Genomic DNA, 15,360 nt, shown 5'->3' on the forward strand with positions numbered 1-15,360 from the left:
ATACAACTAAAAATTAACTCTTGGATGTGAGTTTTCATAGCTGTTCTGCACTATCAGAACAAAAAAATACTATTTTTGGCAAGCAAGTCCTTATTTCTGCATAATAACAGAAGCCATGGAATTAAACTATAGCATTGATTTCCCCTGCAACTGCAGCATCTTCTTTTTGAGGTTGGTGTGTTTTGTTGTTGCTTCTAAGGGCATGTTGGACATAGGATATCAACATTTATTCTTTACTTTGACAGGTTTTACTGGGGAAGTATGTGGTACACTTAGAATAAATTCCCTTTGGTTTTGTAATGTTTTAACACCAAAGGGAGCACAAGTGTTTTGTAGCCTTGCCACAAGCGGGTGTGGGGAAGAGGCTGTTAGCAAAAGATTCAGTGCCTGAAAGCAGGTTAAGGACTGAAAGATGTAACCTTTGATTTTTGAAAAAGCTGCCTCATGTACAAATGCATGGGAAACTAATTTTGAAATGTGGAATAACAAGAGTGGATCAGTGAGGTGTCACCATCAGTGTTGGGACGAAATCTGGTTATCATTTATCTTTATTGATCTGGAGTGTTTCCTCAGCAAATTTGGAGAAAACAAAATTTGAGTTCTGGATAACACTAAATTGGATTTGCTGGAGGGCAGGAGGGGTCATCATCTTTTCTAACCTTAAAAATTGTGTGATTCTATGAGTTTGCACGGTATCTTTGAAGATACTTTTGAATACCCAATAATTGTCAGTAAGGAGGCAAGGCCCAGTTCTGCTTGCAAGGAAAATGCTTCTTTAATTAACCAGTTCTGTGTTAAATGAAGCTCCATTTCACAAAAAGTAACAAGTAAAGATTTTTAATTATTAACAGGTTGTTTTTGTTTTTTTCAAAGGGAGAGCTTCTTTAGCTCTCTTAGTGCAAGAGTCTGTCCCAATATCTGTTCTCAAACCTCTTTCTGATGGTACCCACTGCATCAAAGGCCAGTTGCATTTATTGGCTCTGGGTCCCTTAATGCAGAGTTGTCACTTTGCCCTGTGTGACTTTGTATTGGTGCAAAGCCAGTTTAAAGAAAGGAAATGTAAACGACATTTTGAGGTCTCAGTCTGGCAGAACTGTTCAGCTTAGTAACGGAAAAAAAAAAAAACCCAAACACTAAAATCTGAAGTATCTTTAATAACTGCTTCTGTTACTCTGCAACTTTCTTTCCAGCTGAACAGAAAGCTGGGGTATTTCTAAATCTTCATATAATGTGATAGGCAAGTCCTGCAGGGAAAATACTCTATAAAAAAAGTAAAACTTCCTCATTTTCATTACACTCATCACACTGAATCACAAGAGGCTGCTTTTATCATTTGCAACTTAAAATATTGGCTCAAATACTGTTGAGTACTGTTCCTTCCATGTAACTTCTTATCAATGACAAGATCAGCTGCATGAGAAGAAAGCATAAAGTTGCTGAGAGAGAAGTTGAGTGACATTTAAAAAAGATAAAAAGGTGGTCAGTCATCCTGTCATTAATTATGTTCTTTAATTAATTTGGTTGTTAAGGAGAGCATGACAAAGGTGTCATTGTACTGCCAGGAGCTTTGCTGGCTGCAGTTTCTGCTGTGGTAAATTTTGTCTGTCACTTTTATTCAGACAGAAATGGATGTTGCTGCTACTGTAGAATATTTGCTGTGATGATACAGTTTTTTATGGAAATTTGGGCTTGGTGTGGCATTTACAGCATCAGCTCATGAAAGTAAACTCAGCTGCCTTCTGGGAGATCCTTCTGTCTGTAAATATTTAGAGCAGAAGTGGGATTAAGAAGTAATATCTCCCACCTCCCAGTTCTTGTGTTTTAGGAAAAACAAGGAAGAATACAAGTATACTTTTTTCCATGGGTTTAATGCAATGTTAAGTGCCTGACTGGACTTCTCCTGCCATTTTTTTCCTCAAGAAAATCCATAGGACACTACTGCCACTTCACCAGACAGTTGTGCTGTGCAGCTGCATCAAGCACAGAAATTGGGTTAGTGATGTGTGTGCTAAACTGGACCATACTTTTAATCTCTCTCTGCTTCAGTATGCTTTCTTCAGGTGAGTAAAGATGTCTTTAACACAAAAAAATAAAAAAACCAACCCCCCCCCCCCCAAAAAAAATAAAAAAAGAAAAAAAAATAACACAAATGAGCTGGGCCAAGACTCTGTTGATCTCTGTGCATAGACCTTGCAGCTTCATTTGAATAAATGTTTTCCTTAATGTTTTGCCACTTAATTGCCTATCACCCTGATTTTTGGTTTCATGAGGTAAAGCCAACAATAGCACTCATTAAGAACAACAATTCTTTCAAAGATTTCAAGAGCAGTAATAAAGTTCTGAAGAAAGCTTACCTAAAGTATGGGTGTAGGCATTAAAACACTGACAGCATCCTGACCCTGCTAGATTTGCTTTATTTCTTTGCCCCTGGCCAGCAGATATTATTTTTTAAATCTGGAATTCTGCTTAAGTGTTGTTTGGTCTTCATTCCAAATAATTATTTGCCTTTGGGAAGAGGTATTAAAAAAAAAAAAAAAAAAAAAAGCACTACAGGTCTTAGGCTATCACAGAGATTGTGATATCCTTCAGAGCCTTGTATAGTTTTCTCTGTAAGAGAAGCAGTTACTCACAGACAAAGATGAACAACCCCAGCCTTGTCAGACTGATGAGTACAGATCTGCAGGTTCATGATTTTCCTATACACACCTTGGCTCGTTGTGTAAGTGCCTTTCTGTTGGAATGAGGCTGTTATTGCTTTATATCCCCATGATTCTCCTATCCCCATGACTGACAGTTACAAAGAACATTGTTAAATAACATGCTCACAGCTAGACTGGTCCACAGACAGAATAAAGAAATTTAACAGATTTGGCTTTGTGTACTAAGCTTTCTCCCCCCTCCCACAGAACACACACAAAGCATCAAATAACTTCTTGTCTGGTGGTAAATACCCATAATACCTTGAACTTTATGAATAACAAATTATTAGCCTTCCTGCTATGTCTTCCTTTTGATTTTCAGTTCCTGCAGTTTTTGGAAAACAAAGCACATGGTGGTATTGCCATCCATGCACAATTCTATGAAATTCATCTGTTCAGAGGGGCTCTGTACCAATTTCTAATTCTAGCAGCATTTAGTAATGAGATTTTGTATAGTTATTTAAAATAAGTGTGTCTCTTCTGGGATTGAAAAATTGCTGAATGAATTAGGCATAAAACCAAGGGGAAGCAGATAAAGTCAGCCAGGAATAAGGTCTGATTTTACATTCCAGATTCAATTTGGCCATCACAGAAGACTGTATTAAATATTTTTAATTTTTTTTTTGTCTCAGTGCTACCATGAGATGTCAGGGTTTGCAAACTCTGCCAAATCCTACCTGTCAAGCTGGAGTTTCTGCTGCTTTAAAATAATGCTGTTCTTCATTCAAGATGAGTCCCTGCTTCCTAAAACTTATCTGATGATCTCATTTATTATGTATGCAGAGCTTTCCCTATACAAAAGTAAGCAGTAGAGTTAAAATCAGCCTGGTATAAATGCAGGATATGTTGGATAAGTTTGAATTCATACCAGCAGAATGTGTACTTCACTGAAGAATGTGGTAGTTTTTCGTTGAAAAGTACAATTTTTTTTTTTTCCTGAGTGCTATGTGCTATAATACTTTTGACAGGAAGATTATTGCAATTTGTATAATTTTTCTCTTGCACATGCTAGATTCATAACTGAAGAATCTTCCTGTCAGACCTCTCCTGCCAAATAGGAAAATGGGTAACTCAATTTTCTAATCACTTTGTAGCATTTAAATAATGTGCCAATTTGTAGAGCTCATTACACACATATTTTAATAATCAAAACATTGGTATAATAGACCTGCAGATAAAATCAAATGAGGAAATGCCATTGCTGTGCTTTAGGAAGCAGAAATAAATATTGGTTACTGTCCAGCTCCTCAAAGAAATAGTACTGTAGGAACAAGAAATCATAAAAACAAAGCACTTTTTAAACCTGTTTTGCATTGTTAATTACCATAGTTTAATACTTTAAACAATAAAAAAAGTTTGCATCACTCGATGACGCAACAATTAACATATTTGCAGAATCCATAGGGTCCCTGCTAACTAAACTCGTTTGGCAGCTTAGCAAATGCCACAAATGACTGCAGCATCCATGACTTGAATTCTGTCTGTGATTTATCCCTCTGCAGTCAGTCTGTAAATCCAAATTGCACATTCCTGGGTGCTGGACGCTGCCCGACCCCGGTGGGTCTGAGGAAAGAAAAATATCTTTAGTGTGCAGCTGCACCCCAAATCACACGATTGTCTCCTTGGAGCTCCTTTTGAGGGGCTGCAGGCCCAGCAGGGACTGCTGGGTGGAGGGGGCGTTGGCAGATTTTGGGATGAGGAGCATCACCCGCTGATTGTTCCGACGCCACTCGTGGTACAGCCGGCAGTGGTACCTGAAGGACACCTGGGGACAGAAGGGACACGAGCTACCTTCAGTCACTGCCACCCTGCAAGGACTCAGATGGGGCTCCAAATGCCTTCCAGTGTGACAGAATGGGTGTGAAGTGGTGAAAATAGAAGACCCACCATGCCCCAAGGTGCCACACCAAAGAAAAGCAGCCTGTGACTCCCATTCTCCCTTTTTCACAGCCTGAAAAATCAGACATCCTGCCTCTGCCTTTCTCAAGAGCTGTTGGCACACATGGAATGAGAATTTGGGATATCTTCTCTTGCTTCAAGTTGCTAAATTGACAAAAATGTAGTTGTTTGCAGGGTGGTGTGCTCTACCTTGTAATGCTTTATGCTGAATGCATCGAAGTTGGGCCTGCACAGAGACAATGAGCTGACTACGTGCTCAGTTTAGATCGTGTCTGACAGGTTTTTTTTTGTTTGTTTTCAGGTAATTTCAACCTTTATGTGGAAGAGAAATGTGTGATTTCTGTGGAGATGCAAGATAGCTAGGCCTCATGTTTTTAAAAAATAGTTTACAACTTGTTTTAGTGGCAGCCAACTGCTGTGGGAGTCGTAGCTATGTAAGAGGATGTATATGTGCATTTAAAAAAAAAAAAACAACCAAACCACAAAAAACCAACAAAAACTTACAACAAACTGTAAATTTTGAGAGAAATGTGCCAAGTGATTATTGTTTTCTTCTTGAGCTGTGGGCAGGAGTTACCTCATGCACTGTATCCTTTCCTTACTGCATAAAGGGTGCTTTTAACTAAAGAAACTAAAGAAATGTACCTTTCAATTATGTCCTACAAGGGCTAAAAAATACTTTTTTGGTTTTTTTTTAATTAGATCTTTTCATAGCTGTCTGAGGGAAACGTATAAAGCTTTGCTTTAGTTCTGGAACTTTGGATGTTGAGAATTTTAAACCTTCTGTGCTGAAAGGCACAGACCCACAAGAGAGTACTGATTCAACCTGAGGCTATGGAGAGGTCTTCCAATATTGATTAATTGCACTAAAATTACAAGTGCGTAGTTGGTTAGAAATGTGTAATATCACAGGGTGGCAAACTTAGATTTTGGGCTTTTAGAATATAGAAATAAATATAAAGTAAAAAGTTTTAAGGTAGAGACAGTTGTTCTTCTTTATTATCTTCTTCCTTTTTATTTATGGGTTTGGGTAGTATTTTATAATTGTAGACAAAAAAGTTCACATTGCAGGCTTCAAATGATTAGTCATTAAGTTAAAAGAGAAAATAATTTAAGTGTTATTTCTTGATTAGATAGTTTAGCCTTAAAAGACCTTGTAACATGAGATAGTTGGCCATTTTGTACCTTGTTAATAAAAAACTGCAGAACTCACAGTAATGAGACTATAACATAGATAAGAAACAATAGATAAGAAACAATAAACACCTGAGTCTGAACATGAACTATTGTCTCAAGTACCTTCAATCCCAGCCTCAACAGAGGGTTGGGTTTTCAAGCAGCACAATATGAGGTTCTTCAAATAACAGCTGCTTCATTTGCAGGCAAGTATGTCACACAAGAGAAAGCAAAGTGTGGCCCTGAATTGTTAAAGTAACAATCCCCTTTTTGTGTCTGTCGCTTTCTTCTTGGGAGGACCAGGTACCTTTTTTGTTGTGTGTGTGTGTGTTAAACATACAGAGTAAAAAGCAACAGTGTTTTATGGATAACTTGTCTGTTTTAGAGAGAGGGATAAAACAGTTTCTGGGATGCCAAAAATAGCATCCCTGCTGTTCACTGCTCGCTGGGATAACTGTGGTGTGTAAATAATCTGTACACCAGAGAAGGAAAGCTGATTTACTGGAAGTAAAACAGAGTTTCAGTTCTCTTAATTTCCCCAGGACCTAAAAGAATATTGTATCATCGTGTGTGTGATTTAACCCACAACACTGAACCTATTCCTATTCCCTGCACAGCCATGGCTACGGAACAGGATTCTCCCACTTCTGAAAGTGACAAGGCATGTGCTGCTGAAGTATTCGATGAAATTAACACTTCTGTGTGTGGGACCATTCCTTCCTGCACGATAAGGGGAGCCTGGAGCCCTCCCCAAGGCAAACTCAGGCTGGAGCTTTTCTACATCACAGAAAGGAGGGTTATTGTGCCTCCCAGCTTCAATAATTTGGTGATTCACTTCCCTAAAGGCCTTCCTGTCTTGCCCTTCTCAGGTGAGCACAGTTCTTCCTTAGCCCATCCATCTCCTACTTCCCTAAATAACAATTTAAAATGGAATTACAGTTCTAGACACCTGAGTGAGCATCAAAGATACTGCATTTCAATTAAATCAATCAAGGTGTGCATTTACAGCAGGCTCACTATCACTAGCATGTTCTCCAAGAGCCAATAGCACATTTCTGTGTGTGCTTTTGAAGGAATAAAATTTATAAAGTGAATATAAGGTATTTTTGCCTCTTACTCTGATGCAAGACCCAGGTATAGGAACCAAAGTTGAGATGCTCCAGTAGTCTTAACAAGCAAGGCTGGATAAGTCCACGTGTCATAGCTAATTAAACCCACCTGAAAAAATACCTTTTAACCACTCCCATTGATTTTGGTGATGGTGAATTAAGTGTGTTAGGTAAATTGTTCAGCATTTTGGTTTCTAAGACAGCCATACACAAAGAAAATTTGAACAACATTTGCTTGCATACCTGCCAGGCACATCTACACCCAGCACTGCAGGAAAAGCAAGTGTGGCCTCACTGCTGGAGTACATGGCCTGTCTCAGGGGAGTGCTGCTGCCTCACAGAAAAGCAGAAACAACAAAAAAAAGATGAACTGCCGAGGCAGAGGCACAACTCTGAGATTTCCCTCCTGTCGAGCACTGCCTGCATTCCCCTGTGGGTGACACAGGGCTCACAAAAGTCCACATGAAATTTCCCTTTTATAGCTTTCTTGGAGATGCTCGTGAGGGACCGTGGGGTTTTTGTGTTCCCCTCACATCCCCTTTTCCTCAGGCCTCAGCACAGGGGGGCTTTTTGCTCCACCAATGCAGTTTTTTAGAAGTGCCGCCTCCTCAGCAACTTACAGGTGTCCAAATGTGCAGGAAGGTGTCTGGGCTGGAGTATGGCCATACCCAGCGAGGGGCAGAGCTGTGTGCTGACCCTGTGGGATGTGGCCATGCCACGGGCACGTTGGGTTTTTGCTGCCCCAGCAGCACAGCCTGGCACCATCCCAGTGCACTGCTGTGAGCGCTGCCCCTCGGCACCCACCCTGCTCCTCCTGCCCCACAAAAAGGGGTGTGAAATGCCAAAACCAGCATTAACCCGGGCTTTTCGGTGAGCTGCTACACCGTGGCTTGTTGAATGCCCTTTCTGGCAGCTGTCCCCTGTGTTCTTCTCATTTCTGCTGGGCCAGCTGCCTGTCAGTGCACTGGGGCCAGTAAATTATCTCAGTTCAACACCTTGACACGGAGCGAGTGGCACTCGGGATGGATTGGCATGAGGGTGACTCGTGCTGGGGTGCAGGATGCATTTTAACCTGCACTGCAAAGCCGGCTGTGTTTTTACAGACCTGGGCACGTGTGTGTTCTGACTTTCTCCACATCCAATACTTCTGAATTGTAAAATTGGCAAGATGCTGCATTAGAATAAAATCTGAGTCCTCTGTGGCAGCCACGTTGTTCACTTAATCTTTTTTTTTGTGTGTGTGTGCTGTGCCTTCACCCTTTGCACATCACATTTGATGAAACTCCCCCCTGTAGTGTGGATTCTTTGGGGTTTTTTTGTTAAGGTTGGGATTCAATGTATGAAACGGTATTTTTTGTTCAGACTCAGATGTTTATTAGTTTTTATCTATATTACAGTCACACAAACTGTGAGTTCTACAGTACTTCACTCTAACAAACTAAAAATGGAGCTGTGTCTCTCTCTTTACAAGTTTTTTTAAGGACAAACTGTCTAATTAAGAAATTACATTTAAATTACTTTTATTTTTAACTTAATAACTAACACCTTGTGGCCTGCAATGTGGGCTTTTTTATCTAATTACACAATACTACCAAAGCTCATGAAGAAGAAGGACTAGTCTCCACCCTAAAATCTCTATAGTATTTTATACATATTACTATAACTAAAACATCAAACTATATGTTTTCTACTATGTGATATTACACACTTTTACTCAAGCTACGCACTCGTAATCTTAGTTCTATAATTTAATTTTTGAATCCTTCTTCAGGTCAAATGCAGTGTTCTCTTGGGGGTCAGCACAGAAAGTCCAAAATTCTCAGTAACCAAGGTTCCAACACTGCAGCATCTGTCTTCAACTCCCCCGTGCCAATTCCCTGCCTCCCTCCTACTGTCCCCCTGGTGTTTGAGATTTGAGAAACCTTACCCAGAAGCAAACTGTCTTTCTGGTGTTCCAGAAAGTTCCAGGGAGCTTGAATGTTGTGGAAACAAGAGGTTTCTTGCAGGTGTGGTTTGCACTCACCAGCAAAGGAGGCGAACAGAAGCAACGCTCCGTGCGATTAATTTTCCTGCTTGCTCTTTCCCCTTTTTTCCCTGTGAGTCAAATAAAAGCCGTGATACTTACCAGGGTCCAAAAGAGGTAAATAGTGAAGAGTGCCACAGTGAGTGCAATGAGGCCAACAGCTTCCAGCCTACTGCTAAAGTGCAGGTGGTCCACGGCTCCTCGCAGGCACAGCCAGCCGGAGACGGTGGCCAGCGGGGTGATGAACAAGAAGCACACCATGTCCCCAAAGAGAGTCCTCTTCTCGTGCTGGGGGCCCGGGTTCCTCAGCCACTGCACAGGCACAACACAGGCAAGGCAGGTGTCAGCACAGGGAGGAAGAAACTTAAATTTTAAGGAATAAAGATATTTTAGAGGAGCTAAGATTTTAGTTAGAAATAAGCCTTACTAGAGTTAATTAAAATAAGAATAATAAATGAGTAGGCCTTGATGAAGTTAAGAGTTAGTACTTAACTAATAACTGATTGCTTGTCAGCACAATGTTTAGTTAGCTGGGTTTATAATGAAGAATATAGAAACTGACAAATAGCTTTTAGAACATAAGACAATTGTGGGCCTCCTCTGTTCTGAAACCAACTGAAGACAAGGAATGGGAGTTCTACCAAGAGTTCATTTGTCATACTTGCATTGAAAAGGTAGAAAGGTCAGAAGGAGGAAGACTTCATTGACTTCCTCATTTTGGGACTCCTCCCCATGGAAGGGACACCAACCCATTTCAAGGGACAAACTACGCATGCTTAATTGATTTTGGAATGATTAGCTTATGAAGCGGGAAATGGGAGGTACCAAAATTATGAATATGTGTTTGTATTTTGTATATTCAATACTTATATGGATAAAAAGACTCTGTAATCACCTGGAAGGTGTAGTGTGTATTTGGGAGCTATCCCGCACACTGCTCAGCATTGAATAAACATACACTTTCTAACTTTAAACTGTTAGAGAGTTTTTGTCCGTCACAGTTAAATATCGATACTAGATCAATATCCATATTTTTTTAATAAATCAAGGATGCTTTACCCCCAGCTCAAAGCACAAACCCACCCCTTCAAGCACTGAATGCAAAGCAGGTGCAGGACGCAGCTTTCAGTGTCCCCCAGGATGCCTCTCATGGATCTGTAGGTTTTTAATGTATAGCTCTATAGCTCCTAGTGCTTTTCTATAGCTCCTCCAGAGCTCTACACTAATGCTTACACTAAAAATTTTGAAAGCAAATCAAATCACATCAAATTTGATCCCTTACCCTCCTGAAACACCCTTGCAGCCCCAAGAATTAAAGTTCCCGCTTTCTGTGAAATTGGATTTTTATGTTAATTTTAATTACACAGGAAGAAATCAGTCTAAAATTTTTAAATGTTTCTCTCTATCACCCCGGGTAAAAGAATCAAACCTTTTGGTACAATTATGCTTCTGGCAGTCTTTCTAAATACAGTAATGTGGCTGCCATCAGGAATGTTTTTAGTTTATAAAGATCAAGCCTGAGCCTTTTAGTGGCTGGAGTTTTTTAACTAAAAGATTCTTTTTAGGATAGGTATGTATGTGCTAATTGTATTAATCATGCTACCTTTCAATCTGTGCATAAATTAATTAATAAGGCCATTAAAGGAGTGGTTTTGGTCAAAAGGAAAGGGGGAGAAGGTTGGAATGTTGGGGAACACGACAAATTATGGACATTGGACCTGGTTAACATAAGAGATTTGGTAACAGCATGCCTTGTCAAAAGCAAACAGAACTTTGAGGGTTGCAAGATTCAGACAGGTTTACCAGAAAAAGAAAATTACATCAGACTTCTGCAACAAGAGAAGTTTAAAATGCGTAAGTTTGTTTAAGTGATCTTTAACCCAATCATTGTAGTACACATTACTAGCCTCCCTAAAATAGTATATAAAAGTTTGTATCCCACAAACTCTTGTATCTCTTCATCAGCAACACTTTTCCTGCCCCCTCTCACATTTCAGAATAAGAAGCCAACCCTTTACAACACGTTCTTGGAATTCTGTTTAGTCTCACTCTCAAGAAGGGAACTTCTAACCAGGATATCTTGCTTTTAATCACAAAATATAGAGCAAAGAACTCCCTGGACAAACTCCAAGGAGCAGACCCTGGGACAACAAGTCTCTTATTGCATGCACCTGCTAAATGTACTAATTAATTAACCTTATTAAAATTGTAGAAATCCTGAATCACTCACTTGCATACCTACACTTTGTGCATCTGAAAGCTTTCATTAAAGAACTGATCACTCTTAATAATGTTAGCAAGGTTTTCCTTTGTTTTTAGGCAACACTAGAGACCTGAATTTCTCTCCCTTGCTTCCTGCTGGTGTCCACTTTTATCTGTACCCACCATATCATTTATTTAGCTGTGGTAAAGGCTGCCTTGAGAAGTATTTTATGTAGTGCAGCCCCTAGCATTTCCCACTGGCTTCTTTGAAAACCTCCCTTCTTAATGTGTGAAGGAGCATGCAGAAAATATTTTAACATTTTCTATACTACTTTAGGATTTTTTTTTTTTTTTACATTCTGCTCATAACATTTGCAAAGCCATTTTCAACAGGTTTTCAGATACCCCCACATTTAAGCAGAGTTCAATGCACACAAGGTTATTTTTATTAAGAGGGTATTAATCTTGAGAAACAGAGTTCCTGAAAGTCAGCTGCTGAAGCAAAGGTTAGGATTGAACAGCTTATCAAGCCCACACACCCACATTTCTATAAACAGGATTTGGGATAACAGAGGTGAAAGAAATTTCTACAACAGTACATTGAGGTATTTTAATCAAAAAGAAAAAAAAAAAAAAAAGCCAAACCAAATCGCATCACACAATATTTGAACAGGAAAACTATCCAGCCCTGTACTTTTTGGCAGTGTGAGATGCAGGATTTGGTGAAACCTGCTCTACAGCACCCTTTTATGGGGCCACCAGAACCAGATGAGCCTATGTATCCCTAAAAACTTTGTTCCTCTTATTTCCCCAAGTGTGTTACACATGGCAGTAGAAGTTCTGTCTCATGTGCAACTCAGGAATTTAGAACACAAAAAACACGTTCATAAACTTTTTTTTTTCTTTTTTTCTTTTTTTTTTTTTTTTTTTTTCAGGATATAGGCTTTAAACTTGCTTGAATAGTTCTGAAATGCTAGGGAAGTACAAAGCACTTTAAACCAGCTACATATTACTATGAGCAAGAAGTTTTTTGGGAAGGTGCCAATTAAAGAGGGAGGCTCAATACTGTATTTTTCCTCTTCTTAACCAGGAGAGATAGTAACCAGCTGTGGTCAGTTTACTCCAAGAAGCAGCTAAGTCCCCACACAGCCATTTCCTCACCCCTCCACCCCATCAGCATGAGGGGGACAACAACAGAGTTTTCTTCAGCAGAGCTTGTGCAAAACAAGGGGACATGCATTTACATATTTTTTATTTTACTGAAACTTTAAAGGGAACGCTGAAAAGTGAGTAAAAGTTTCACACTGCTTTCCTTGGAGCTTTCAGTCCATTTATTTATAAACACCCTCAAGGGTTTATGCATAACAGCTCCAGGTTTTATCTGGTTGCTTTTGAAAAGTCTGATTGCAACCTTCCCCTTTTTTCCATTTCCAGGAGCTCCTGCAATGTGAAACCACCAAGAAAACGAGAGGAACTGACAGCACCTCACAGCAGAGATTGTGCTTTTAAAGGTTTTAAAGACTGAAAAAAAAAAAAAAAAAGTTTTTGTGGAAAGCACTTGTTTGAAAGGTAACTTGGAAGAGAAACGCCAGGCATTTGTACACTTCTCCTTGACCTCAACAGGAACTGCAGGTGTTCACCACTTTCCCAGGACAAACTCCAAAATTTTGGCACCTGTGCACCTCAGGTGGAGCAAGAAATAGTTCCCAGTTCAGAGCAAGGAGGAAGAACATCAGGGGTGCAGGGGAGGGAGCACAGATGTCAAGGCATGTGCTGTTATCCCCACCTTGTCACTGTCACTACACACAGTGCAGTGCACCTGAATTAAGACAGCATTTTTCACTGTGCCATCAAACCTGATTGAAAGTTTGAGCAGATGAAAATGGTGTGGAGCTGCACCACAGGCTGATGGCTCCCTGCCCCTGATGCCCTGTGGCACACGAACAAAGAGTCAAACCCAAGTAATTCAAATATTAGATGAGTCTGTGACAGGCAAGAGTAGTATTAAATAATAAATAAAGCCATCACAATTCTACAGTCTAACCTCAAAAAGCTGGAAGGATTTCATTAGCTAGCTCTGAAGTATATGTCAGAAGCAAAGATTAAGCAATTTCAGTGGTTGTACAGATTTCAGTCACAGCACTTATTTTTCTCCTGAAGCAGTGCACACCTGCTTCTAAATCTGCTTCAGTTTCGAGGTTTCAGTCATTTGTTTTGGGAATGGAATGGGCACTGTCAAGTTACTTTATAGCTAAAAAGCTAAATCAGCAGATCCTTTTGTGCAGCTCATACCCGCACAGGGATCCTAACAAAGCCCTGAGCTGATTAATTACTGTGGCAGTATGGTATGGACTACCCTGCTGGCCAAGAAGGAGATGTAAGGCCAGATGAAACTGTCAGATCTGCACTGTGACACCCTGAAATCTGTCCTATTAAAATGTGTCAATGTGCCCAATTATTTCTGCAATAAATCCAGACTCTCAGAGTGATAATTTCCATTTAGGGGAGCGGGGAGGGTGGAAAAAAAAAAAAAAAAAAAAAAGGAGGTTATAAAAAGAGTTGTTTGAAGTAAAATTCTAGCCTGCTGGCATTTTGTGAAGGGCACTCTTAAAGAGATCAGTGTTCTCTGTTCCTGACGCACAGGTAAGTGGAGCTGGAGTAACTACATAAAAGGACTTCAGCAATGGCAGCAAAAATTATTTCAAGAACTTTAAGCACAGGACCAGATGCAAAACCCATTCTTGGCTCATAACTGAGACAAGCCAAGAAACCATTTGAGAATCCAGCACCTCAGAGAGATGGGGGTTAACATTTTTCACAACAAAGTCACTCTCTAAATGCATCTTGAGTCAGCCAGAAGGGAGAACTGAAGGGAGCCATCAGTGAAGTAAGTGTTACCTAAGATAAGGGACAAGGTTGGCTGAAGAACAGATGGATAATGGTTGTCCCCAGATAAATTTAGGATAAGAATCAGAAAAAAAAGTCCCCATCCTTCAGAGGATCCAGCTCTGGAGCAGCCTCCCAAGAAGAGCAGCTTAGGCTAAAACCCTTAAAAGCTGATATAGTTTTGGGAAGGAGCTTGCTTACATACTGAAAGAGATTTTTGATGCACTGCATTCGATTTGACAAAACACTGTGAACACAACTGGGGCTTCTCCACCCCATACACGTAATGCACACAGAAGGATTTGCTGCAGCTACTTCAAAAAGCAGAGTTGAAATTGGAGAGGGAAATCATTGAAGCAACCAACGACCAGAACTCCTGGAGAGGCTGAGAGTCCCTGAGTTTATCTATCCTAACCAAAATGAGCTGTCAGCAGAGCACTGCTGTAAAACACCTCCAGGATTCTGAGCTGCCTCACCACTGCCAAAGGCCGGATCCTGGGCTCATCTCTGCAGGTCTAACTTCAGTCAGATGACTCACAAATGTAAAAGTAAAGTGTGTGCACAGTGCTCTTCCTGATCAGATCCTAAGGCTACAATCTGCTTCTGCTGGAGAGCCCCTTCTGGTTCAGTTCATTTTCCTTGGAGAAGTGATTTCTAACATCACTGGAGCTGCACCACGAAGCTGGGCGGGGAGGACTGGAAGGAATTATCTCCCCTAAATGCATTGTCCTTTGAGCAAAAAATAGCTCATTGCACATCAAAACTTATCAGTTTGCTTTGTCATTTTCAGTCTGATGGCTCAGCAGTGAGTCCTGGTGGAAGCAGGCTGTAAACAAGCTGAAGTGATGGAAATTATTATGGTTTCTGGTTTCATACCAGCAGCCACCAATGGGAGCATTTTGCATTGGGCTTTAAGCACTGAAAGGCTTATATTCGCTCTTCTTTTAAAAGAATATCTCTCTGGAATGAAGAATATTTTTAAAGACCAGGTGGACCATTTATTGCTGCTCCCCTTCCCATTTATTGCCCATCCACAAAATATTGCATCTCAGGAAATTTTTTCCCCTGACATTATTTTTACTCGAGATATTCATTTTAACATTTTTCAGTGAAATGTTTTGAAACTTGGCTTAACTACATGTAACTAAAATATAAAATTGCCCAGACTAGAACGCTTGTTTTTAGTGTCATTAAAGATTTCAGATGACTTGAAACTTTCCCAGGTTAATGTTTTGCTGAGGAAAACAAACATTTGACAGTTACTTTTTTGGCAGAAAGAAATATTTGTGCTTCAGTTTTTGGGTCTCCTCCTTATATCAAACATTCTGTTACTGACACAGTGATATTGTCTTCAGTAGGTGCCTTT

General features: G+C 40.1%; 1 protein-coding gene across 10 annotated transcripts in view; it reads right to left on the reverse strand.

Moving 5' to 3' along the window:
• Positions 1-15,360, reverse strand: part of MARCHF3 (membrane associated ring-CH-type finger 3) — a 65,988-nt gene that overhangs the window by 3,253 nt on the left and 47,375 nt on the right. For 9 of the 10 annotated variants that reach the window (XM_072922932.1, XM_072922929.1, XM_072922927.1 and 6 more), the window contains 2 exons: positions 9,009-9,218; positions 3,813-4,464 (listed from right to left, as the gene is read on the reverse strand). In XM_072922932.1, the coding sequence (XP_072779033.1) occupies positions 4,306-4,464; positions 9,009-9,218 (369 nt within the window). In that variant the 3' untranslated portion in view covers positions 3,813-4,305. Of the gene's footprint in view, positions 1-3,812; positions 4,465-9,008; positions 9,219-15,360 lie in introns of those variants that run through there. The other variant, XM_072922928.1, reaches the window with a different exon arrangement.

This window comes from Taeniopygia guttata, chromosome Z, assembly GCF_048771995.1.
Source record: "Taeniopygia guttata chromosome Z, bTaeGut7.mat, whole genome shotgun sequence".
NCBI classification, from domain to species: Eukaryota; Metazoa; Chordata; class Aves; order Passeriformes; family Estrildidae; genus Taeniopygia; species Taeniopygia guttata.